General features: G+C 43.3%; 1 protein-coding gene across 4 annotated transcripts in view; it reads left to right on the top strand.

Moving 5' to 3' along the window:
• The window catches only part of PIK3R1 (phosphoinositide-3-kinase regulatory subunit 1), a 167,385-nt gene that overhangs the window by 123,814 nt on the left and 15,874 nt on the right, over positions 1-27,697 (top strand). For all 4 annotated transcript variants that reach the window (XM_078067250.1, XM_036114434.2, XM_036114432.2 and 1 more), the window contains 5 exons: positions 16,209-16,301; positions 16,723-16,797; positions 22,074-22,205; positions 23,016-23,217; positions 23,420-23,499. In XM_078067250.1, coding sequence (XP_077923376.1) covers positions 16,209-16,301; positions 16,723-16,797; positions 22,074-22,205; positions 23,016-23,217; positions 23,420-23,499 — 582 coding nt within the window. The remainder of the gene's footprint in view (positions 1-16,208; positions 16,302-16,722; positions 16,798-22,073; positions 22,206-23,015; positions 23,218-23,419; positions 23,500-27,697) is intronic.

Below are 27,697 nucleotides of genomic sequence, written 5' to 3'. Positions count from 1 at the left end.
ATCTCACATGGGTCATAGTCTGTCATAAATCTCATCTTCAAGTTGTTCGCCTAGACCAAGAATTCTTGAACAATTTGGGAGAAATGGACTCGTTTATCAGGGCATTCAGTCACCATATATTCATTGATCACATCCTCTGTATCCTGGTAAGGTGGGTTTGGGACACGTTCTGTGAGGGACCTTCCAGAGCTTACGTTCTCTTGGTGACCTTGAGCCCCCTTCCTGAAACGCTGGTTTACATCTGAGATTCGTCTTTCTTTAGCTGTTCAGTGCAGTGTGGACACACTATACAGACCATATACTTCCTCCTTAGAGCCAGCTTCCTGGGTATCATCATCAAGTAGCACCTTACGCCAAGGTTTGTGGGAAGTGCTAAAACCATTAAAATTGACACGTTGAAAGCCATGTTAACTTGATAAACTCTCTCAAGATGCCAAGTGTCTGGTAAGTGCAGGCTCTTCTAAACATCTCCTTTGAAATTCAGGCACGGTGACCCCCACTGCCTTCAGACTCAGGCCTTCTCCCAGAAAGGGCCCAGAGGTCTGAGGAGCACGCTGTAAGTCTACATTCTTGGTGCCTTGCCGAAGTAATAATATTTGATTCAGTACCTTTGAGCTTTTCCTAATTTTATCCTATGATCTGAGCTAGGAGCTGCTTCCCGCTTCCAGTTTCTACCACTTGTAAAACATTTTACATTTGGGGAAAACGGTATCAGCTTTGACTTATTAAAGGAAAGAGTTCTTCTTCTGGGTCCAAAATGGAAGCAGAAATTTGAGCTGTGAAGCTTTTTTTTTTTTTTTTTCCCCACAGAAACATCAATTAGGAGCTGGGTTTAAGCTTCATATTTCATGTACTGGGAAAGAGTCAAGTTTTAGGACTGGGAGAAGGAGCACGGGCACCTGTTAGGAGAGAGATAGTATTTAACGAACGAGATATCACTGACATTGCTCCAACCTTGTCTACAGCCCTTTGTCATATTGCCTTTGTAGCAGGAGTTTGAAGCCCAAAATGCACTTAATATTGTTACCAACACAGTTGAGCAAAAAGAGTGTCCAAGTTTTCATAAGAATGGATTCATTAATGGCATGTTTTGGAAAGAGGGGCATATTGAAGACCTTGAATTTGAAGGTGTGGGGCTTTAAAAATACACAGCCATGGACCATCTTAGCAGAAAGAAAGCATCCTCAGGCTCCAAGCTCCTTCCGCCTCTAGAAGACTCAGTAGACGTCACTACCCCTCCACCCCTTTTATGGTCATTTGTCTTGTAGCCAATATTGGACATGTTAATGATCACTAATCGTATAAATGACATTGAGGCTCGTACTGTCAAGATGTGAACCTAAGCAGACCGTAGATTGTCTCACTCACCAGCTGCACTGTAGCGGCCTTTCCTGATAATGGCGCTTTTGTCAGCTGCGGTCAGCAGACTGTGCACGCTGAGCAGAACTGAAGGCCGTGCCTCCTGGGTCTGCGCTGCCCAGTACAGATCCCCCAGTCACATGTCACAGTCACACTGCACCGTTGAAATGTGGCTCGTCCGAATGGAGATGTGCTGGGAGGGTAAAAGAGGAAATAAAGAATGTAAACTATCCCATTGATAACTTCTGTATTGATTATATGTTGAAATGGTTGTATTTTGGATAAATAGAGTTAAATTAAAGATTAAATTTTCTCCTGTTTATTTTTACCCAAATGTGGCTACTAGAAAATTTTAAATTATATGTATGGGTTATATTCGGACCCCATCATTACAGAGTATTAAAAGTCATTCTATCTCTGAAATTCTGGTATACATTCTACTTGGCGACTGTTTCCATCAACTCTGGTGGGTTTCTTATTCATGTGTATCTGTGTCATTTCTTCCAAAGTGAATGATCATCTGGTAGAACACAGGACCGTGGAAATGGTTGGTATCACACTGTGGTTTTCAAAGATTTTTGAGAGGGTGGGTTGTAACCATGACTGGCAAGTTCTGCCCTCACTTAGCAGGCATAGACCAGATACGCTCAACATCTTGTAGAACGTCATAGAATTGGAAAAAGACATCAACTAGAGAAATGGGCCAGTCAGGGAGCAGAGTGGCTGTTCTTGAGCTCTCGACTTTCCACATCTGTTCTTGACCTAGAGAACTCTTCTCTTTCTAACTTTGTTGTCTGGCTCTAGGCGGTCCCAGCTCCCGGGGTAGTGGACTGGGCTGTATCAAAAACAGATGAAGTCTTTAAGGAAACTATGTGCCCTAAAGGAACTCGGTGAGATAATACTCCATTAGTAAATAAGGATCCCTTGGAGGGGAGCAACCTTTATGTCTAAACTAGATCCTGGCTCTGACTGGTACAGCTGTGTGAGCCTGGACAAATCCCTTACCATCTCTGAGCCTCAGTTCCCCTCTGTAAAATGGAGATGATGATAGAACCTGCCCCATAAGGGGATAATTTCAGTAAAGCAACTTAGCACAGTACCTGGCACATAGTAAATGCATCATAAGTGTTAGCCATTATTATTAGCATCTTGGTAACAAGAGCCTCAGAGGTGAAGGGCAGCCCTTGGCATATTACTTTCGATCTTGTTTGATTTGGGATTGTTTAATCATACTATATGTTTGAGAAGGTATCATTTTCCGAATGACTGAAGGCCAAGTCCCCTCAGAAAGAAACGGATAAACTTACAAAGATCTAGGTTTGGGGGAACAGAGCCCTTTCCTCTGAGTATCATTACTTCTTACTAACCCCTTTACCTGTTTAATCACAGATATTTGTACTCACTGACTGCGTGGATCGTGAGCCACTTTTGCACAGACCCTCCCTCCTATCTCTTAGAGCCCAGCATGTGTTGGTCAGAAATATCAAAACGCTAAAAGGGGCTGCATTTACAAGCAACTTAATTCAGAAACTCAGGAGAAGGAGAGCAGGAGAAATAACTACTAGGAGAGATCAAAGGTGAAGTGGAAAGAGCAGGCCTTTAGACTCAGATGGACGTGGGTTGTTGGTGTCTGCTCTGCCAGACATTGATCAAGTGATCTTGTTGTAGTCACCTAACCCCTCAGTCTTTCCCACACACAAAATAAGACTGATGTCCTTTACAAGGCTCTTAGCGTGACTCATGGAAGTAAGCCAAGTGACTCGAGCGGTATCTAGGCCAGGGACTGCTCACCTTTCACTCTCCCTCCTTCCTTCCCTTGGCCTGACTTTTATGTTGCTCTCAATTTCTTGGTCTCCACCCCCATTCCTCCAAATCGTGATCTATAGAAACTGAGTAGAAATTACATTCTCTGATTTGTAGCAGTCATGACTTCGGAATACATTTAAGAACATACAGTAAGTTGTCTTCTGTTAGATCCGCATACAGACAGAAATTGGAGAAATGTTTTAGTTCTTTTGAATGTGTTCCTGCCGACAAAGTGAAAGTTCATATCTCGAAAAACTGACCTCAAAAAAGCTTCCCCACCCCTCCTCAGAAATTATAGGTTAAGGTAAGGCCAATGAAATATAATTAAATTTTGCCATTTTTGCTTTCTTTTAATTCATTTAATTGATTCTTTCCCACCCACCCCTCCCTTATTTGAAGTAACTTTTTTCACCAGCCCTCTCCTGGGTGCCTTCCTGTCATTTTTGTCAGCTATGCAGTGCAACAACATAATGGCTAAAGAGAATAGAGTTATTTTTAAAGTAATTCATGTTGAAATGTAATTCAGTGGTTTTATGTTGGCCCTGTGATTTCCTTGACTTTTATCTTCCAATTACAGATTTTAAGAACTAAAAGTTATTTTAGAATTATTTAGCTAAACCTTATCATATCACTGATAGTCAGGTGAAGGCCCAGAGGTATTGTTTTCCTCAAAGTTCCCAACCTGTCACTGACAGAGCCAACTAGAACTCATGTCCTCACCTCTTGTCTGCCACCCTACAGTGGCTTCTTTCTTTCTTTCTTTCTTTTTCTTTCTCTTTCTTTCTTTCTTTCTTTTAAGATTTTATTTATTTGAGACAGAGAGCATGAGAGAGTGAGAGAGCACAAGTTGAGGGCAGAGGGAGAGGGAGGAGCAGGCTCCCCACTGAGCAGGGAGCCCTATGCGGGGCTCAATCCCAGGACCCTGGGATCATGACCTGAGCTGAAGGCAGACGCTTAACAACTGAGCCACCCAGGCGCCCCTAGAGTGGCTTTTCAGTTGTTTTTGGTGTCACCCAGTAACAAGCATACGTAAGGCATTTAATAGTTTGTTGTTGTTGTTGTTGTTGTTGTTTTAAATAGAAGTCACAGAAAGGATGCAGTGTGTTTATAAAGTCCTTTCTAGTTTCTTCAGTAGGTTACGTACAGTGGCCCCAAAAGGTATTTTATGGAGTAAAACGAATCTGTGACTTCAGTGGAATAATGCAAAAAGTGACCAACAGGGGGAAACCTAGTACATCTTCTTGGATTAATTCACTTAACTTCTAGCCCCTTTTAAAAAAAAAATGACCCAAGCTCCTGTTGAAGCCAGCAAAAAACATCTGTTGTTTTATTTATAGCCCCAGTTTCTAAGAAGCATATTCTATAGCAGATGAAAAAGAAGTTGACAGCTCATAATTCATGAAGTTACTGAGGCCTAATCTGATAGAACAAAATGTACAAAAGTCCCTCCCGTGGTTCAGGCCCTATCACTTCCCTTTCACCTGAAGGCCGGAGTGGTGCAGGGGAGAGAGACAGAGCGCAGGCTGTCCCCGTTGCTAGGGCCGAGGTGGCTCTGAGACCAGAATGTGAGGAGGCACACACGCAGTGGTCAGCGATGGCTTCCCACCTCTGAGGCGTCCCCCAGGGACACTTTCTCATGAACAGCATCACAGTCGATTCCATGATAGGCGACCCACACTGTCCTGACCATCCCCACTTACGCTGGGGAAGTTTTAGCAGTGTGAAATCTGCAAACTGGTAGAGTATTGTCTACCAAGAATCTCAAATGTTGGTTGTAATTACTGATTGAATAGTTCCGTTTCTGGGTCCAGCTTAATTTTTGACTTCACTCCTCTTCTTTGACCGCTTTGCTCTAGCTTATTTGACGTAGCCACATTTCCCCTGCTGACTTTTAAGCAATTATAAAATACACCCACTCCTCAGATATCACCCATCTATATGGTGTTTTTTTTTAGCTTATTTCTGAGAATCTTTGTGGGAACACAGTCAGGCTTCTTTCTGTAATTGACATGTGTTTTATATTTTGCTTTTTGTTCTATCTGTAGAGCGTCCTGTATATTTAAAACAAGGTAGATGGGTCTGGCAAAAGTAAGTGTCTATGGCATAGTACTATGTATTACCCTGGCTTTTTTGAGAATTTAATGATAGGGTCCAACTGCTGCCCAAATTGACCCTTCTAAAATTGGTATCCTTAAAAGGAAAATTGCAACCGGTGTAAGTCTATGAATTTCTATAGCTGAGAGGTGAATAATCTTTTGCTCATTTCACCAGTGATCATAGTATATTGTGAAATAGGGAAACTTAATAGTCCCCCAGAATTAATCACATTTGTCTGAGGTAGTGAAAGCATATTGCTTCATTTTTATTTTTTTATTCTGATTCCTCACACAATTATTAAGGGTTGTGTGTACTTTTATCTTAAAATTGCTAGCAATTGCTAACAATTGCTTTATTGTAAATGGATAGTTTAGTTTCATATATCAGTGATTTTTTTAAAAAGTTTTTTGTTGAAAAAATCTGACTACCCATTTTTTAATGTAATTTTTCTGCAGTCGCTGATGGGGAATTTTCTGTTCATTATTTTCTGGCCCCTTGTCTTTTTTTGCTTTATTTTCTTTTTCTTCCCAATCCCGTAGAGAGGTCATCCTTTTCCTTTTCTCTCCCTCTCTGATCATGAGCACTTTAACTCTTTTCATATACCTATTAAGTGTATCTTATTAAGATTTCATTCTGGGATCCTTTGTAATAGAAGTTACAACATATATGCATTTGTCAATTATTGGCTGGGCTCTTTCCCCACCTGATGATTAACTAGAATAGTCCATCTGTACCTTGCTGAAAGTGATAAGCTAGCCAACTATATTTAGCTGAATAAAACCCATTACATCCTTGGGGAAGAATGTGCTTAGTTTAGCCTTATGAGAAAATATTTAATAAATGCTGTCCTCAAAATATTTAGCCTGGCTGAGTGTACTGGCAAGGGGTTCAGTCCTGATAAAGCAGAGGTGACGGCGAGAAGCTGGCCTGCCAGCCCGAGCTCACATTGAACAAAAGCACCTCTTGTCACTAAGGGTTGTCACTGGGGGCGTCTCTTCTTGCCGCATGCTTTTCCATCTTTATCCTGTCTCATGGCTTTTGTAAGCCCCCCCCCCCCCCGCCCGGGGTGGAGTCCTGCGATGCATCTGTCTGAGGAGGCACCCGAGGTTCACGGAGCGGTTACTGCTGGCTTTGAAGTTGGTCTGTTCTATACAATCATTCCTTTCCCACTTACTGCTGGCACGACTTTGGCTAATGTGCTTAACCCTTCTTAGCCTCAGTTTCCTTATCTGTAAAATGGGGACAATTGGGATCTGTCACAAGGCTGCCCAGATGAATGGAGATCAGGCACACGAAGCACTGAGCACGGTTCCCAGCGCTAAGTGTTTAGCATGTGAGGACTGCAGCAGAAGTAGGAGCTTCGTGCCGGTGGGAGTGGTGGTGGTCCTCGCAGTAGGGTAGTAGTAATATTTTCTGTTCCTCTCCTCCTAGCACAATGTCAACAGCTGTGTCCTCTTGAATGTGGCCAGTTGGGAAAAGCTTTGTTGTGGATGTCAGGGGGACTGGGCGCTAGTCGTCAGCCTCAACTTAACTGTGGGACGTTAACGAGCTGTGACCCAGGGGACCCCTCTCCCCACACGCAGCAGTACACAGGTGCACGGGGCCACACAGCCTCTACCCGTGAGCTCAGTGTTTCGATTTCTAGCTAGGCATGATATCAGAGCTGATTAGATTTGATAGCCTGACCCTCCGAGTCAGTCCCATCATCTGCAGGACACATGTTTAAATGCTGGGCTCCTGGGATCTGGTGTAAGACGAGCCCTTGGAGCTCAGGGCATTTCAGCAACAAGTACAAAGTATGCTGGTTAACCATTGGGATTCTCCCTCCCACAGTGATCCGGATTTTCTTTCTGGGACCGGTGGGCTCATCCTCAGCCCGTGCTACTCAGAGTGTGTTCCGAGGACCAACAGCATGGGCCTCCCCTGGGAGCTTGTTGGAAATGGCAGAATCCTGTAGCCCCCCCCAGATCCCAATAGGGTTATTAATATGCACAGTAAAATTTAGAAAGCACTGCCCTTGTGAATATTCTGACACACAGAAGGTGTTTACTAAATCCCTGTAGAGTTGTATTTGACATTGATTTTTGTTCTAGACTTGCAGTTCCTTTGCTTTCTTTGAGTGGAGTGTATTGATGTTTTGGTCACCTTGGGCTGCTATGACGCCATACCATAGGCTGAGTGGCTTAAACAGCAGACATTTATTCATCCCAGTTCAGGTGGCTGGGCGTCCGGGGTCCGGGAGCCAGCGTGGTTGGGTTCTAGTGAGGGCTGTTTCCTGCCTTACACACAGGTGCCCTCTCTTCCTGCGCTCGTGTGGCAGAGAGAGAAAGGGGAAGGTTTCTAGAGTCTGAGAAGGACTGAGACGGTCCCACCCGCATGACCTCAGTTAAACGTAGTTACCTTCAAAAATCCTGTCTCCAAATACTGTCATAATGGTGTAGTTTAAGCTTCATCTTAGGGATGGGGGGGAGAGGGTGCGCGAAGCAGTTGGGTCTGCAGCAACCGATTTCTGCAGCCTACTTTGAAATGCATCACCAAAAGTAAGATGGATTGATAGATCCATAGGTAATGAGACAGGTAAACGTTGCTTGTAGAATCTAGGATGAGAATGTTTGGGCATTCACTGTACAATTCCTTCAACTTGTGGGTATGTTTTAAAATGTCAGCGAAACAGCCCTGCCCTCTCTGTACTTATTAGAATGGAATCTGGGGGTTCTGTTCTCTGATTTCCATCCAGGCTTTGTGAAGAAGCTGGGCCCGCCCAGCTGGGCGAATCTGCCTCTTTGGCAGTTCCTTCCAATCCTGGCACTTGCTCTGGGTCCACCAGTGTCCTGCTGTCGCGCGGGTAGTGAGGGTCCAGCTGAGATCAAGATGTTTCTTCCAGGTCTCTCTCATTGCACCAGTAATGTCTTTCCAGTTTCTCTCTCACTTCTCTGCCCTCCTGATCAGTGGATCTTTAATTCTTGAGAGACGGGCTTCTCGGGTTACATGGGAAGATCCTGCTTTATTACTCTGAAACATTTTTAATGTGTTATTTTTATATGTTTGACTGTGAAATCTATTATCAGAGAGCAATGGGAGAGAGCGAGTGCCTCTGGGGGGGTTCACCTGGAGCCCCTGCCTCCCTCTCCTACGGAGGGGCTCCCCTTGCTTTCTCTTTATGGTGTTAATGATCTGCATGAGAAAAGATTTGATCGTGAGGAACTTGGTGCTGCCTTGCTTATTTGGGGGAAATGCAGAAACGAGTGTTATCAAGGTAACTTCACGTGAGCATGCCAGAAAGTACTGTGGCTGCTCACTGGTGGGATCAAGCCTCAAATATCTGTGTGTTATGCAACACCATTGTCATCATTCCCCTTTAAATTAGGGAGACGTGGCAGGAAATTCTGGCAAACTTCTCACAGGTTTCTTTCCTTACTGGGATTTAACTTGTCGGCTCAGGGGGAGAAAAACAGGTACAAGCCCAACTTCAGGGCACTGTTTATAAGCCTTGCGACCTTGACCAAATGACTTAATTTCTGTAAGGCTCGACTTTCTCGCCTTTTGAGTCAGGATAATAAGGACGGTAAGTCTTTGGACTGCTAGGAATAAAAAATGAAAGCATGTCTTCGTGTGGGGTTGTGGCTCCTGGTGGATGTTCAGCAATATTCATTCAACAAATGGTCAGGCCCCCACTGTGGTGTGTCCCGTGATTTTTCTCTTCTCTCCTTCCCTTTTGGGGCTTTTCAGTCATACTTCGTATGAAATCTTTCTAAGCCAACAGACCCAAAGACCCACTTCCCTTTTTTTTTTTTTTTTTTTTTTTTTTAAAGATTTTATTTATTTATTTGAGAGAGAGAGAATGAGAGAGAGAGAACACATGAGAGGGGATAGAGTCAGAGGACGAAGCAGACTCCCTGCCGAGCAGGGAGCCCGGTGCGGGACTTGATCCAGGGACTCCAGGATCATGACCTGAGCCGAAGGCAGTCGCTTAACCAACTGAGCCACCCAGGCGCCCCAAAGACCCACTTCCCTTAAAAATTGTTAGCTCCCGGGGTCCCAGGGACTCACCTATACATTATTTCCTGGGGTGCGAAAGGGGAGTCTCTTTCTTATTCACTTACCTCCTGCCCAGCATTTTAATTTTTTTTGCTGTATGCTGTAAATTGTAATCTTTAGATCGGACTCCAGTTTGGATGGTAACAATCACAATTAATTAGGCTAGCCTGTCGAAGATTAAGTATAATCTCTCACGTCAGTGATCTTTCAACTCTGAGGTTCTAGCTAAGGCCATCCAGAGCAAAGCTGTAATGTCTGCGTATGTTTCATAAGATCTTTGCCTGCTGTTTGTTTCCTATACTAGGCTGTGATCTAGAAATAAAACTAAATGGGCAGAGATCTCAGATCCCTTTCAGTTGTTTTTAAGCTGTGGAGCAGAAGGGATAAGTGGGAGAAGATAAAGATATTAAAGACTAATTAGCTTAGGGTGTCTGAAAAGATTTGCAAACTTCCTAGCTAAGTCTGTTGACAGGTCTTTTAATTCCCTCTGACTAGTTATCTCTGGAAATCATGTAGTTACAGCTGAAGATTTATTTCCACATGGATTCTACTCCTTTTTTTTTTTTTTTGCCCATACTTTTTTCTCCTCCCTTCTCAAAAAAAAGTCCTTGTTTCCACCAAGTTCAGTATCATTTCAATTTCATTTTTCTTTCACGTTCAGAAAACTGAAGTAAATAAATAGATTAGTCTTTATAAATATACCTTTATATTTTAGGTGTGACTTCTGAAAAGATAATTGTGTTTATATGTTACAATGAAAGGCAAGATGGAAATGTGTGCCCTCTCAAAATGCTTCTGGCATACAAGCTTAAAAAATGTATTGAGGGGCGCCTGGGTGGCTCAGTCGGTTAAGCATCTGCCTTTGGCTCAGGTCATGATCCCAGCGTCCTGGGATACAGCCTGGCATTGGGTTCCCTGCTCGGTGGGGAATCTGCTTCTCCCTCTCCCTCTGTTTCTCCCCACCCCCCCGCCGGCTCATGTTCTCTCTCAAATAAATAAATAATGTCTTAAAAATAAAGTATTGAAAATTCTTTCTGTCTCCATTATAATACTTTCTGGTCTTAAAATTTGCCATTACAATTAAAAATCTATAATAGTGAAAAAGATTACATAAATAATTGTAAATTCATAACAGTTACCCATTAGTTTGTGCATTCTCCATACTGGGCACCATGCCTACCATGTTTATCTGTATTATTCACTTAATCCTTATTGCATTCATAATTATTCCCATTTTACAGATGGAGAAACTGAGGTTCAAGTTAATTAACATGTCCAAGAATACACTCAGTAAGTAGCAAAACCAAGATTAAATCCCAGGTCTCTTTGGCTTTAAACGTGTGCTTTTAGTAATTGCACTACTGCTGATTGAACAGGTGTGTTCCAAAGTGAAGGAACCCATCCTGGTTTTTGGCTTTGTTTTAGTTTTTTAGCTATACCGTCTTAGCCAGCATTTGTTGGGGTTTTGCCAGGAGAGCTTAAGACGTTTAAATGTCAGGATAATTAACCATTATGGACATAGGTAAGAATCTGCTTATACAGTTTATTTCAGACAGTTACTGGGATTTGTTAGATTTCTGCCCACCAGAATGTACATTTTTCATTTGAAATAATGAGAGGGGTTGTTTCAGACAGAAATAAAAGTTTTGATTCAGCAACAGCTAATCAACAAACATCTTGATTTAATATTGACCCACGGCTGGCATATACACTTTCTTTTCTGTGTATTTGTATGACATTTTAAAAGGTAAGTGGCAGTTTTTCATGTACTTCCAAGCTACTTCCATCAGTAATGAAATACTTGGCTTTGGCCGTCTCTGGAGTCCCAGAATTTCAGCTTAAACTTTCCATTCGTCCCTGCCAGGCACTGACTCTGAAATATCTTTTTTTATGGAGCCCGCCTCCAAAAGGTGCAGCTGTGTGCTGGTCTCATCTTGCACTTTGTAATGGTGTTGGCACGGTTTAATGTGAGGAATCCCACTGTCTCCCACACACCACTGGTGCCCAGGGACTGTTCAGGCCTGTCCGTGTTCGTGGTTTGGGAAGGGTCTGAGTTTGGAGAGAAGGCTCTCTCCTGTCCCATGTGATTGCTTGTCACCAGGGTTAAGGTAGAAAAGTAGAACTCATGGAAAACGCAGCATCTGATGTGTCATCAAAAATCCTTTCTGCAACCAGGGACACCTAATTCATTGGTGTTCCTATCAGTGTTGAAGACTGGTTCCTCTTTTGAAGCAACATATGTCTTGGCTTCACCACTTCTAGACCCTTCTTGTCTTCTTTCTCCCTAAGTAATTCTGATTTCTTTTGATGAAAACTGATCCCACTAAGTCAAAAACTGGTGTTGGACTGGGGCACCCGGGTGGCTCAGTCGGTTAAGTGTCCAACTCTTGATTTCAGCTCAGGTCATGATCTCAGGGTCGTGGGACCAGGCCTTGGGTGGAGCCCCATGTCGGGCTCTGGGCTTAGTGGGGAGTCTGCTTCTCTCCTTCTCCCTCTCCCTCTGTCCCTCCTCTCTCTCCCTAAAAAAATAAATAAATTTTTTAAAAAATAACCAAAATTGGTGTTGGGACCATAGTCAGCAGATCTGTGTATTCGTCCAAGTTCTTAAGAGTGGACTTGGCTCTCCAGACAGACACCCTGGCTACAGCAGCCTTCAAAGCCAAAAAGCGTTCCTCGTTCAGGTATAAAAATTTGTCTGGAAGATGAAACCCCAGTAAGAATTTATATATAAACTTCATTAGGGACATGCTGTGTCATTTTGTGTTCTGTTTGATAGCCATCATGTGCGATCTGTATGTCCTGTATTTTTTGTTACTTCCACTGTTCTGGTTTATTGAAGTATATGATACGGGTGCTTTATCATGGACCTTTCAGAGAGCAACTTGCCAAATGTGGTAGTGCCTAGCAATCGCAATTTCCTGTTGGAATTTCTTGAAATGGGATGTAATGGAAAAGGAAATATTGGCCTGTATACTTAATAAAATTAGAGGAATAGTTGATTTTAGGATTGTTGAAATAATTAATATTTTGCTTTAGAATACTTTTTAGATTTTTGATGTCGGTTGATCCTGTTGCCTGAAGTAGAAAATGTGAACTTTAAAGACTTCTTGGGGTGGGGGGCGCCTGGGTGGCTCAGTCATTAAGCATCTGCCTTCGGCTCAGGTCATGATCCCAGGGTCCTGGGATCGAGCCCCACATCAGGCTCCCTGCTCAGCCGGAAGCCTGCTTCTCCCTCTCCCCCTCCCCCTGCTTGTATTCCCTCTTTCACCGTCTCTCTCTCTGTCAAATGAATAAATAAAATCTTTAAAAAAAAAAAAAAAAAAGACTTCTTGGGTAGGGCTTCATATTCCCTATGTTTAAATATTTGAAAGGGGAAATGAATTGAATCACAGATTTTGTACTAGAGAATAGGAACTCCCTGAATTGTTATTTAAAAAATAAGGTTTCTCCTTATAAAATTTCTCTTTTAAAAAACTCCCATGGCAAAACCTTAATCAGCTGTAATGATTCAGACATTTGAGTAATACAGCTTTTATCAATATTAAAAACTTAGTGGGAAATTCACTAGACCTATTACAGGAAGAGTACCTTTACCCTCTCTATGTACATCTAGCTTTCTTCTTTGTATTCTGGCGTGCTCTGAGAAAAGTTCAGCATTGCTGTAGGTTCCTGATGGCTGTCACAGTGCTTTTCCAACACTCGATGTAACAGTTTATTTTTTTATTTTTTATTTTTTTAGAGAGAACAGGGTGGGGAGTGCACAGAGGGAGAGAGAGAGAGAATATGAATCCCAAGTAGGCTCCACGCCCAGTGCAGAGCCTGAGGTGGGGCTCGATCTCACAGCCCTGAGATCAAGAGTTGGACACTTAACCAACTGAGCCACCCAGGTGCCCCTTGATGTAACCGTTTTTTGAGTGAAACACATGATATATTGTAGCTCAGGATACTGAAGGTAAACTACCATTTTTTGCCACAAACATTGAAAGGACTAAAGAAAGAAGGTTTTACTTTTTTTCGTTTTTCTTCTTCAAGCCAAAGGGAACAAATAGAGAGATGGAAACCCTTTTCTATGTAGTATTTGCCAACCCAGTCATAAAACAACTGCTGGGTGCATATTTCAATCGCAATTAGGTGAAATCTTTAATTATCAGTTAATTTAACTTTCAAATTTGCCTGCAGAAATGATGGTGTTGATAAGATTCTGGAAAGAGATAAACCTTTATTAAGTAATTCCATTTACAGTTGCCAACTTTAAAGATTTTTTTTAATTTAAAAAAAAAAAAAAGGCCTGAGTAATTTCTGAGGGCGGGCACAGAGGAACAGGGCATGTTAGTTGGACGAGCGTTGCCATGTGGGATTGCGTATTTACTAGTTAATCTTTAGCTTTTTGTATCTTGGCATGTGCTAAGTAAGACCTGTAAGTTTGAGAAGGCTAAGGAGAAACACTGCAGTGAATTCTAATTAATATTTCTCTACACCGTTTCTCTACCTTTGTTTTGCTCTGTTACATATGCTGATGGGATGATACATGTCAGCTTGTTCAGTGTAGAAGGCATTTATAGGGGAGGACATTTTTCTGAGCTGATAATCTTCTGAGGCAAAAGGAAGTAGTTTATTGTTTATCAGAGGAAATGAAATGGTATGCCCTTTCATTTTATACTTTATCCTTTTTTATTTTACAATGCTTTTAATGAAAAAGACTACATGAAACTTGCAAGACATTTTTATTTTCAGTGCTTTTCAGATATACTCACGTTATGACATTTAGAGATTTGGGGGATGTCGTTGCTGTTTTTTTTTTTTTTCAGGGGGTTACCCACCTGACTTTGCTTATCATCATAGCATGTCCTAAAACAGTACTAACCCAAAATAGATGATCAGCTCCATTCCTGGATTTTCTGATTCCGGGGATTTGTGGTCGTACCTGGGAATCTGTCTTCCTAGCAAGGTGTCCAGGTGCTCCACAGGCTCGGGCAGGTACGGGGAACACAGGGGACATGGAGTTCCCACTCAGCTCTCTGCGTCGTGACTGTCTGGAAAGTCAGTGGCATGTCTGTGCTTCCTTTATGAAGTCCATAACGTGCTCCGGTGATGTTGCAGTTGGACAGAGTCACCTGGGAAGCTGTGACAGACTTTTCATGCCCTGAGCTCAGATGTTGATGAACCCGATGTCCAGAAGCTCTGTCCCCAGGGATGGCTTTATGGTGAGGTCTTAGTAGCACAGAGCCAACTCAGGAATCTGCTGTTTGCTCTTGACAAAATCCATCCTTGCCCAGGCTGTGGGACTGTGTGCTCTAATACCGTGGCCACTAGCACATACCGCTGTTTCAGTTTAAATCAGTAAAAGACAATTCCTTTCCTCAGCTGCAGTGGCTGCATTTCTCCTGCTCTGTAGCCACATGTGGCTAGTTGGCCAGTCACCACTTTTCTTGGATAGCACAGCTAATAGAGCATTTCCATCATCACAGAAAGTTCTAGTGGACAGTGCTGCTGTGCGATTTTCTTCACTCACCTAGCTCTTCTCCTTTTATCCTGGGGACCTGAATGGCCAGTTGGGTTAGGTGGCAAGATCCCATGTGTCCGTCTCTCCCAGGGCATACATACTGCAGTCTAAAAGGCTCTTAGACCATGGGGTTTAGGGCTTGTAAAGTGACATAAATCATACTTCATTCTCTGAGGTTGACTTTTATATCGTGAATTTCTTCTTCTGTGGTGACTCTTAGTATTAGGAAGGTGGGCTTCGTTAGAAATCTGCCTAACATAACACATGCCTTGAATCATACCACTAAAATCTCACTGAAACAAAAGTATAAATATTGAATCTTCCTTAAATTATATAAACTGTCTAGTCCTAGATAAGAGTGCACAGTAACAAACCTTAAATGGGAAAAAGTTCTGTGTTGGTGGCTAATGAAAAGGTTGCACCTGCACATATTTTCATATAGACTACCCTTTAAGTGTATTTTGCAGTTTGAGAAAAGTGAGGTGAATATATTTAGCTCCCTCTTCTGGTGTATTATGAGATGAATATTTTTACTTAAAATGGTTTCGTGTATTTTTGGAGTGAGACTACAGTTATAAATGTACTGCTGAAGGCCATTATTTGTGTGTCATCCAATTAGTCTCTTCTTGTATCACTGCAGTTGTTAAAACACGGAGAGAAAGCATGGAAATACCGTTGGTGAAAGCATCACATTTCTTAAGATATTAATTGACCAAAATGCATGTCGGCAAACGAAGGCTTGGGTGGCAGGTACACAGGGGTTTAAAATGAATGTCACGGGGCCAGTGATCATTTGCAAGTGCCCTGTGTCTAAATATTTTAAAGTTATAGATCATGTTAATGAACAGTTGAGTAAAATCTGTCCCATCCTCCTACCTGGACAGTTTTTCTTTCGTAATGAGTTGAATTTAGGTTTCTTGGGTTCCAGGTTCTGGCCCACAGTGTGGTGATGTGGGGAGGGTGGACCATGCACCCATCCTGGCTTTGCCCTGCAGGGGCTCTGCCCTGTCCTCCTCCCCTGAGCCCTGCCCACCCAGCCCCAGGCCCAGGGGCACCCCCCAAGGGAGATCTGCTCTGGGGAGGATAGACCTGGGTAAGAGGCCCCGAGAGGCCAGTTGGGCAGGGAATTCCTGGATTCTAGCTAAGTATTCAGAGTGTGTCCCAGGGGAGAAGCAGGCCTGTCTGCTGGGCCCCCAAACCTTCAGGTACAGGAAGAGGCACAGCTGGAAGAGGGCCAGAGAGGAGCCTTCTGAAGGGCAGAGCTCAGCACGGGGCTCGGTCTTGCTCAGGCCCGAGTTTGCCAGTGTCCGATAGAACTACATTGTTTTATATTTAAATTCTCTTGTTGTCTCATGCATTTGATTACCCCAATTAAACATAATCGTAGGATTTTGTTTATTTGCAGCTTTGGCCCTTCCAGATCTCGCCGAGCAGTTTGCCCCTCCTGACATTGCCCCGCCTCTTCTCGTGAAGCTAGTGGAAGCCATTGAAAAGAAAGGTAATCAACCAGTAGAGGGGCTCCGTTACCTTGTTATATTCTTATTTCATGGGTGTTGTCTGTTGGGCATTCATTAAATACGCTTCTTGCTACTTGTGCTAGACACATAAGCTCTTTGTTGCCGTGTAGTGGGGAAATAACCTTGGTTTGATTTCTAACTATTAACATGTACTTACTGTATGGAAACTATTAAATTCTCCATAATTTAATAAATATAATTAACTCACTCTGTAGTGGCCAGATGACTTTGCCAAAATTACTGACATGCCAGCTAAGATTAATAGTAGGAGTTCACTTCCAAGAATATTTGGTACACATCTAGAATAGATACGGGATGGAAACTGGAATGTCTTTCTGGCAGCAAGCTCACAGGTTCTCCAGAGAACTGTGTTTTGCATGCTCAGTCTGTTTTGTGTCTTAGGTCTGGAATGTTCAACTCTATACAGAACACAGAGCTCCAGCAACCCAGCAGAATTACGACAGCTTCTTGATTGTGGTGAGTGTCATAGAGCTAGAAAGACAAATGGGAAACATGGTTCGTACCTTTCGGTCTCAGGTAAAGCACCAAAAACCGGAACTTAACCGTGCAGTGTTCTAAGTTTGAAGGAAGCTCAGAAATCACACACAGTTCCCGCTGCCCTATTATGGTAACAGTGCAAACCCGCGCTGACCTTTGATGTTTGTCTCTTGAGTTGGGGTGTATGTGCATGCGGGCCTGCAGGCATATGGTCTGTCCTCACAGCCAAGAGCCTCTGGGTCCTGCGGGAGTTGCAGAGGAGAGAAACACCCCCTTGGGATTTTTCTGGCTCTGCATATCGACCCTCTTTCTCTGACCGTGCAGTTGGCAACATCTGATTCATCTGGATCAGCTTAAAAAATATTTATAAGTCTATGTCATTTAACAAATGTCTCTTCTGACCTTTCCCATTTTCCTTTATTTTTTTCAGTCTTCCTTCCTTCCTTTCATGCTTATTTGCTTTTTCATGCCATGTTTATATTAAGTAACATCATGATACTGTTATATTCAGTGGCGTGCTGGTAAACCCAACTCTCAGGGAGGCGGAGGAAGCCTGGTTTGTAACATTTGCCCATTTCCACGGTGTCAGTATGCCCGCCGTGGTCAGTTTCAGGCTGCCAACGTGTTATCACTGAACTCCCAACTTGGAAAGAACTGAGCGCAGGTGGCCCTTTGGAGCGGGCCACCTGCAGCACACCATTGGTTAGATGACATCAATTCAACTCAGTTTGCCAAATGGAATAAAACTACAAATGTGAATAAATGTACTGGCCATCATTCCAGCAAGTCATCTTCCGTAGCCCCTTGTAGAAATCTCTCAGATTCTTCATTCCCTCTCAGAATTTTTCTTTTAGAAAAATAATTCTCTGCCTCACATTCTTGTAATTGAATTTGGACATCTGAAACCAAAAGAACGAAACCTAGTTTGGGAAGAAGCTCTTTTAGACAGGTTACTTGTGCAAAGAATGTAGTAAATGAAAATGTGAAGTTGAGGCAGCTCATGACAATTTCTAGAAAAGATGTTTCTGGGAAGAAAAGATTCTGTATCAGTAAATAGTTTCACCTGAAATGCACCACCCAAATGTTTGAAGTTTGAAAAAAAAATTTTTCAAACTTTCATTTTTATTTTGTGCGTGGAAGCCAGCCTCCCACATGTGCAGGGCTTGTGCCCTGGTGGCTGCCTTACCCCAGAGTAGGTCAGTAGGAGCTGACTGGCAGAAAACTCACGGGGAAACACTTGTCCTTTATTTCTCACAGCCTGACCAGAGTGGTAAGGAAACTGGGTTTTGTCCTTAGCCAGTTGAAATTGAGATACATGTTTTGGTCAGAATATTGGTCAAACTGAACAACAGTCACAGGAAATGTTTAGGCATCAGAGACCGATGAGATGAGAGTTATTTGAGAAATAGTGGTTAAGCTTTTAAATGTGACTGAATACAAATGATGCACTTTAGCTTTAGAAAAAAAATCTTCACATCACCTCTGAGATGGAATAACTAACCAAAAATAACGTCAGCAATGTATTTTGATAGACAGCTTTTCTTCGCCACTTGCGATCAAAACACACACGTAGAAGACTGGTTTCATGTGGATTCTGTGTGATAAAAGTGCATTTTGTGAGAAGAAAAAGAGTAAACATCTAAATTTAGGAGTGGGTCCTCCAGGACTTTTCATAGCTTGAGGATTTCTCAGTCCATAAAAATATTGTAATACCTTGGAGGAAGCTCAGAGATAAGTCACTCACGCTTAAAAAATAAAAAATAAAAAAGAGAAAAGAATTCATAGCTTTTAACCAACCCTGTGAATTACCAATGTCTGAAAAGGATGGATGTGGAAGACAACATCCCAGTTTTATTAGCACCCTCCTAAGTTAGTTAGTTTCATCTCCACAGTACCCCTGGGATAGCAGTATCCATCACTGCTAGAGGCAAAGCTGGGACTTGCACCCAAATTAGTCTTACTCCTTTTTCTCCTGCTGTATTGACCTAAAGTGAATTAATCTTTGTTGTTCTCATTTGAATTTTCTCCTGATTTTTTTTGGTTTCTCTTAACCCGAAGCAGGCCTTTTCTTTAAAAGTTCTCATTACAAGAAAGAGAAATTCTGTAACCTGGTGATAGATTAACTGGACCGACTGTGGTGATCATTTGTAACATAAACAAATCTCAAATCCTGTTGTTACAATGATAGATAGGGTTACATGTCAGTTACACCTCACTTTAAAAACTGAGGCTTTAGCAGCATCAGCACACCTGTCCTTTACTCACTAGATGCCAGTAGCGTGGTCCCCGAATTGTAACAAATCAAAAATGTCCCCAGACATTGCCAGATGTCTTCTGGGAGTGGGGGCTGGGGTAGGAGTGAGGCAATAAAATGGAAAACCCTGACTGAGAACTACTAACTTAGGTAGAGATGAGCTGGGGAGGAGACTCCATCCCTTTGGGAGGAAGGGTGACATGCTGGAGAGCTTACTAGTTTACCTGTCTTGAGAAGACTCAGTGAAAAGTTGGGGTGTAGAGGGTATAAACTCCTCCATCCTAGACCTAAAGATTGTGGAGTTCTTGCCTAGCTAACCTCAGAAGTCATCACACGACAGATGTCCTTAGCTCTTGGAAGAGCTCATTAGGATAGTTTGAATGCAGAAAAGAAGACTTACAGAACAAAAGTCAGGAGCTCCAAGGAGCTTTAGAAGCTACTTTAAAAAAAACAATATACTATGTCATCAGCACTAATGGATTTGACATAAAGTGAGCTTATCCAAAGGCTAATCCCAAGGCTTGAAATAAGATGATTTTGTTCAAAGGCTTAAGGCTCTTGGGAACACACCTCATGTGTTAAGAGAAGGGCCTGGGTGAATTGACATTACTCTGAGGACATGGCTATGGCTCAGTCCACAAACATTTCGCAAGCACTTCCTGTGTGCTGGGCACTGAGGGAAGCGGGAAGAGCAGGAAAGAGCCACAGTCCGTGCCCTTGAGGTACTCTCAGTCTAGCAGAGAGACACCTAATTACCATACTGTCTGGGAAGTGTCCTGATAGAGACGTGGCCCATCAGCACTGCTCTTGCACAGGGAAGGCAGTAGAAACCCTGCCCGAGGGAGGGGCCTGTGGAATATTGAGCATCTTAATGTTTTTTTACCAATCACCAAATGGTTTATCAATTTCTTTACGATGAACAAATTAGGTAATATTAATTCCCGGGGCAAAGAGACCTAGTAAACGAAGCATACCGGGCATGAAGGGTCCGTGGGCGGGGGAGGGGGGCAGCAGCTTGTCAGGCAGTCAGTGGCTGTGGCATGTTGCTCGCGTGGTGCACACACAGGTTTCGTTGACAGGCACACTGGTAGTTGCCTTACTTCTCACGTGGGTCCTTTGTGCCCAGATCGGGCACTGCCTCTCCCAGCCCTGTTGGAGATGTGGCGTGTGCCGTTCACTCTCTGGGGCACAACCGTGTGCCCCTCCACTGACAGAGTTTAGTAATTCTTCTCCTCCAGCTCACCTATGCACATTCTCTACCAGATGAACTTTCCTGAGCTTTATTGGTGTTGTGGGATTCTTTCGTAAGGTCTGCCTCGTTAGCGGGGCAGGTTTGGTTTATGACAACGATGTGTCCCAGGAACTCTTGTAACTTCACGTTGAACCCGCAGTGATTGATAGTATCACACTCGCTCTGTGGCCGTCCAGGACGCCACCTTTTCCTCCTCCGGCTCCCACACCTTGGAGGACACAGGTTCCTCCTCTCCCAGGCCCCCACCCGATCCAGTCAGTCCCCGCATTACGTCAGTTCTTGATAATGCCTCACCCATCTCTAACACTGCAGTTCGAATTACCAGAAGTGTCCCCTTCACTGCCAGCAGCGCTCTTTTCCAGCTAATTTTTAACACTAAAAAGAATAAAGCTGTTGAAAACTATAGCATTTCATCCATCAGCTCACCTCGTCTCCACTGAGTACACAAGGCTCCAGATAACCTTCAGGTTGGCCTTCATGTCACTGGTGCGCGTCCTTCAGCAGCGGCCAAATGCCGCTTCTGTATGTAGATGCCCCTGGCCCTTCCCGCCCCAGTAGCCCCTCTTTCTGCCAGACACTGTGACTTTTTCTACCCTGAGTCCTCAGAGCGTGGTTTGGATTAGTATCACCCCATTATTGAATTGCCTGACCTCTTTTCTGGCTGAAGGATTTACTAGACAGATGTGCTCCTCTTTCTGAGGAGCTAGTTCAGTGCCCACAGGTTAGACTAGTTGTATCCTAATTAGAATACCCTGTCAGAATCAGGGGGAAACATTCTAAAAATGTTAAAAGTATTTTTATGGCTATTTTTGAGACCAACTGTTAAAATTCTGTATATCTTACTGTTTGTTCAGTCACTCTCTTGAGCTAAATTTGTATGAATTCTGAGATGCAGTATTCAGCAACTCAAAATTTAGGCAATATCTGGATTTGCATTTCATGTTTTCCTTTTGAGGTTTTAGGAAGCATTTACTAAATGATTAGCCATCCCTAGACCGAGCGTTTCTCAGTCAGAGCAGAACCACCCTCCAGAAGGTATATTCGGGGGGCTACTTTAGTGTGCTAGGGCTGACATAACAAAATTCCACAGACTGGGTGGCTTCAAACACAAACCTATTTTCTCACTGTTCTTGAGACTAGAAGTCCCAGGTCAAGGCGGGTTTGGTTTCCTGTGAGGCCTCTCTCCTTGGCTTACAGATGGCAACCTCCCCACTGAGTCCTCACGAGGCATTTCCTCCGTGCTTGTGCTCCTGGTGTCTCTTTATGTGTCCACATTTCCTCTTCTTAGAAGGATACCAGCCAAGTTGGATCAGGGCCCGACCCTAATGGCCTCATTTTAGCTAAACCACCTCCTTAAGGCCCTCTCTCAAAATACGTTCACCTTCTGAGACAGTGGGAGTTAGGGCTTCAACCTGTGACTTGTGGGGGACGCAATTCAGCTTATAACAGGGGTGTGATTTTTTATTGTTGTTGCCCCACCATCTGGGAACGTGCCCCTGGCATCATGGGCAGAAGCCATCATGGGAAATGCTTAGAACTTAGGGGACAGACTTCCACAAAGAAAAAGTGTTTATCTGCAATGCCAGGGGCAACCCTTTTGAGAAACACTGCTAAGAAACACTCAAGAATTTTATATTTGCCCTCCTGTTGCCTCCCTTCTTGTGTCACATTTAAGTCAAATATTCAGAAAAATGGGCCCAACCGATACATACAATGTCTGAAATACTTTTTAAAATGTTTCTGTCACAGATGCCGCCTCCATGGACTTGGAAATGATCGATGTGCAAGTTTTAGGAGACGCTTTTAAACGCTATCTTGTGGACTTACCGAATCCTGTCATTCCAGTAGCCATTTACAATGAAATGATTTATTTAGCCCAAGGTTTGTTTTCTGTTTTGAAAACCTCAGTGACCGCATATATTGAGATGTGCAGGTGCATGTAAACTCTATTAAATGCTGCATATAAAGAGCGGTGTTTTAGAAAATATTGGTAGGAATCTGCACCCTCCCCGACACCCTCCCTCCCCATTAGCACCAATTCCCTCCCTTACCGGGGCATCCAATAGAAGACCCAGATTCTCATTTGCTTAGGAAGACTGTCCACATGCTGAAATGGCTAATTGTTAACCTTTTATCAGCATTAACAAAGTTCACTATGTCACTGAAGGCCACAGTGTTCCAAGGGCCATCTTTGGATGCAGGGAACCTGGGACCAGGACCCATTGACTGGGGATGTTCTTGTCATTTTCCTCGAGTGGCCATTACAAAATGTGTTGAGGGAAGAGGACTGTCAGGCTTAGTAGCTAATGCTCAGTTAAAGTGCTTTGGGGACAGGAAACTGTGGTTCGTAACCTTCAGAGTTAAAACGTGTGATACTTATCTGATGCTCCTCCAAATTAGCCAATCACACTCGAAGCTGCTTAGTAGAGGGCAGATCTCTGCCAGCACACCCTGATCCTCTTGTGGTTTTTTACACCAAGAGTTTCTTGCATTTCCATTTAACTTGAGATTTCTACTTTCTCACAATGTATTTTCTAACAAGGAGAACAAATGTTCTGTCACTGCTTCTGATGACTTTGTTTAAAAGGACTCGTTCTTCTGTAGCTAGAAGAACAGAAATGTTCTAGGTGTTTAGTCACTGATATCTAGAAACAACTCTTCTTTCTTTTTTTTTCTTTTTAAACTCTGTAGAAGTACAGAGCCCTGAAGAATATATCCAGCTGTTGAAGAAGCTCATTAGGGCACCTAACATACCTCATCAGTATTGGCTTACGCTTCAGTATTTGCTAAAACATTTCTTCAAGCTCTCTCAAACCTCCAGCAAGAATCTTCTGAGTGCAAGAGTACTCTCTGAACTTTTCAGCCCTCTGCTTTTCAGATTCCCGGCAGCCAGGTAAGGTGAAAGGAGAGAAGCATGTGTTTTGGGGTGATGTCGGTAGTCCTAAACTGATGGATCATTCAACTTACTCTGAAGATGCTCGCTCACAGATGCATGTGCACCTTTGTACCAGACACATTGACTTGAACTTGTATAAGTGAACATGAGTTTGTTGTTTTGAAAAAAAGGTTTCTAATAAAACTCTCTTTTTTTGTAGCTCTGAGAATACTGAACACCTCATAAAAGTTATAGAAATTTTAATCTCAACTGAGTGGAATGAACGACAGCCTGCACCAGGTAATGCTTTTTGAACTTTTAAAATTCTCTCCTGGTTCGTTTTTTAGAATGGTGGCTTTAGACCTTCTCTGAAGGAACATCAGTTTCTGGTAGAATCGCAATCCATAACATGTTACCTTGGGACTTAAAGAATGGCTGAGTGGTAGTGTATATGGTAAATATTATCTGGATTTCAGTATATGTGGATTTTTCAGTATCTCTGGATTTCAGTATCTGTGGATGATCTTGGTTTTAGATGAGGGTTGTGGGAGCTCTCCCTTCCCCTCAACTTTGATGCTTCCAGTTGTTGCATAAATTATGGAGCTCATTTTAGTTGTTGACATTCTTGTTTTTCTTTCTAATACTTAAAAGTAGGGGATTTATAATTACTATATAATTTGAAGTATTTTGGAATGTGTGTTTTGGAAGCAGGTCTGCTGAGAAATGTCTGTCCAAATAAACATTTTCAAGAATGCAAGCAGTATGAAACTAGGGTGTTCACTGCAGCAAGTTAGAGCAAGCCAGACACTTCTTTGAAAGCAGGCTGGCATTCAATTAGCCATTTAACAAAGCAGGAAATGTCGACCACGTTAGCAGTGGATTTAATTTAAACTGATGTATTTTTCTTCTACTGTGGAAAGTCTAAACAACCCTACTTTGCCTATACACTTGTTAAAAGTTAGCTAATAGAAGCTGGTCATTGAGAATAAAGATTAGGGTCCAGTCAGTGAAGTTTCAGGACCAGTAGAGATGTTGCTTATAGTCTTAATTTCGTCTAGAATTAAAATAAAACAGGATGAATTTACTCTTTATTATTGGTAACTCATGCAGACTACCTGGTTTATCTGTGTATAAACAGGCATGGGGACCCCCTGTGTTCAGCAACGGGGAATTACATCATGCTTTTGTAGGTGTTACACAGCCAGGTGTGGTGTGCAGCTGGATGGGGCAGACTGAGAGAGGCAGGGCTTAGGCTTCAAACCGACCTGTGTGGGTTGCAGGATGGGATAGGTAACCAACCACTCAGGTGCAGGTATTTGGAAGGGCTCATATGGACAGGCCCAGAATATGGTATCCAAAGGTAAGAGAGGCAGCAGAAACAAGTACATAAAGCAAGAGTGGTATGTTCTAAATGTTCCAAATCACAGTAGGCAGGATGTTCAGTGGGGACACTCCGAATTGTAGGAGAATGGCATCAGAGAAGTCTGTCAACAGTGGCCTAGGACTTTAGTCCAGGGGGCGGCCAAAAGGTTTCATCTCATGTGACTGCTCGGTGCATTTGTTAATGGATTTGGGAACTCTGTGTTGGTGTTCAGAGGCTACCTTTGGGCTCAATAGAAAAGATCCAATGGTAGGTTAAAAGTACCCTGTGACGAGGGGACGGGGTGGGAGGGCGGCAGGTGTGAAACATCACACTTGAGCCCTTTGTTGACTGCCCCCCACCCTAGACTAAACACGTGGGTGGGGAAGGAAGACTAGTAACAACAAAATAGGCTCCTGGGCCAAAGGGCGGAGCCCTGCCTCCCACTTCCTTGTGGTGTGGAGGTCTGTCTCAGAGACTAGGGACAGCTGAGCCCTGCTTGCAGTAAAGGGCTGAGGGTGGTTCCTGTCTTCTCAGTACCCACCCTTCTGGAGACAGGGAGACATGGAAGCTTAAAAACCAGACAGGGTTCGATAGATAACCAACGAATTTATCATGGAGTTTTTGAGAATTTCTGCTACACACCAAGGAGAATCTGTGTTGGAGTTTAATTTGTCTGACTGGTGTAAACTGGTTAAATGTCCTTATCAGTTTCAGCCTAATTCCATCAAAAAAAAAAAAACTCACGTTCATCCATTTTCACTGTGCGCACTTAAGACTGCCTGCTAGGTCATAGACCCTGTTTCTTCCTCTGAGAAACTGGTGTGCCACTTTCAAAGGTGGGTCAGTCCTGTCAGCCATGTTGAATGGTAAACAGCGCACTGACCATTTCCTAGACCATCCCAAGATTCATGCGGCCTCTTCAAGAAAATTGAATCTAAGTCATCTCTAAATGCTAGTTTGAGCCATTCTTCCCTTTGTGTGGTATCTCTTAGCTACTCTGAAGAATGTATAGGCCCTTTGGAATAAAATAAATGCTTCAGTGTGTCGGACTTGTGGAAACGTACTAACTACCTCAGGAAGAAGGTCCTCATCCTGAACACCTTTGTATTCAGGAACGACTTCGTGAAATGATTGGCAGGGCACTCTTGGTTAGAGAAATGATTTCTTAGGCCTGGTCGGAATCCGACATTTTCCTAGACTCCTCCATCATTGCCCCAGCGTGTGCTATTACCAGAGGGCTCTGGAAGCACAACACCGGTGCGTCTCCGGTGAACAGTCATAAATCATTCATTTGCAATGACTTTATTGTTGTGAATAGAAATGAGTACTTGAATGATTTGGGGGGGAGACAGGGAAGCAAGGCTATTATGGGATAGATATCTTTCATAGTTTTTACCTGGTAGAGCTTGAAATGATAGGCAAAACTGATGATGTTAGAGGCAATGTGTCAATTCAAATAAGACCATTAGCACACAGTATCTAAGTACTAGGTGGGAGGGCGCTTACTCTACATATGAAAAGAATTTTAGAGATGGTGATGGGTTGTAGGGAATTGAGAAGACAGAAAAGGCTTAGAGAAAAAAAATGGGACTGAAATGGGCTTTGAAGAATTGGTACAGTTTGAAAAGGGGAAGAGGAACTCGAGTTTCAAAGGTTTAGTCAAAATAAATTGCAAAATACAAAAAGAATGGCTTGATACAGTAGACTTTAAGAAGTAGTAAATGTTTTAAATGACAGTATCATAAAAAGCATCATTGTAGAGTTGAAAGCATTGCCTAGCTCTTCTCTGCTTCACCCCCAGAGGTTGAGAGGTCATGTGGTGCTAACCAAACTGTGTATGCCAGAACTAGGTCACCTGGAGGAGGTCACCTGCGGGAGGGACTCCAGCCTGGGGCTCAGCGCTGCACCTGCTTCCTGGGTTTGGGGAACCTTCATGAGGAATGGGACTGCTTTTAAGTCCTCTGAAGTTTCCAGTATGGATCACCTATAGTAAAGAGCCCCAGTGCAATTTTTATAGCTGTGGTATAAAACTCAGAGTCACTCCATCCATCGTGCGCTGGTAAGAACAGTGAGTCTCAAATAGATCTGGGTTTGAATCAGCTCTTGGCTGCTTATTTGCCGAGTTCATAGCAAGTAACTCAGCCTTTCCAAACTGTTTTCTAGTCTGCGAAATGGGAATAATGCCTCTCTCCTGGGGTTGTTGTGAGATTTAAATGAGGTGACAAGTACTGAAAGTCATGACCCTATAGCCTGTCTCTACCATTGCTCAGCTCTAGTTTTTAAGGACGTACTGGAGGGGGGCCCCTTCAGCTCCAGCTCCTCATTCCCGTCAGGCCCTTCCCCCCGAGCCCACACTGCCAGCCAGCGGAGCCAGGCCTCTAGATGCCTGCACGGGCTTCCCTGCTAATCTGCAGATGATACATTCACTGGGCAGGTCCTGCTCTGTGGGTGCACTGCTTGGAGGGAGGAAGGTACCTTACTTAGTATCATGCCCCTTCCCGTGTGTGCAGCTTGGTGAGTGGAGGGGCCTGGATTTCAGTAGCACCTCCCCGTGCCACGTGCCTCTGTGCAGTGCACAAAATGCACAACTGTACACAGCAGCCCCAAACAGTGCCATCTACTTCATTTCACAGGAAGGTCTTCTCCCTGTTTGATGTGCAGTGATCAACCCATTCCATAGGCTTATGCCCTTAAGACCTTGTCCTCTTCAACTTAACTATTCCGTAGTTCTTCCTGTTACTTTCCTCTGCTCAGTTACATTCCTCAAGGACAAAGCCTTCTTCTCCTGTTGAGCTCCTCCTAGCATAGAGCTAAGCAAAGGATAACAATCATCCGCATGAATTTTTAAAAATTCTTTGACAGACTAACCAACTTTCGAAGAACTTTGGCATACCCGCTCATGTAGTGCATCCGGCAAACCTGTGAAGCAAGCATCTCCCCTATCTGGAGGGAAACTAAGGTTTGAGAGGTTAGAGTCGTTGAGTTCTCAGAACTTGGATAGTCTGCTGTTCCCTTTGTTCCTAAAAGTCTTGAAAGTACCTAAAGCTGAACAGCAGGTTTTCTTGACTCATTATGGGCTATGTTTACCCTACTGATACTTAGGTATAGCTAAAGCAGATTTCTATAGGGCAACTA

This window comes from Halichoerus grypus, chromosome 2 (genome assembly GCF_964656455.1).
Source record: "Halichoerus grypus chromosome 2, mHalGry1.hap1.1, whole genome shotgun sequence".
NCBI classification, from domain to species: Eukaryota; Metazoa; Chordata; class Mammalia; order Carnivora; family Phocidae; genus Halichoerus; species Halichoerus grypus.
This window is presented reverse-complemented; position numbering and strand designations above follow the sequence as displayed.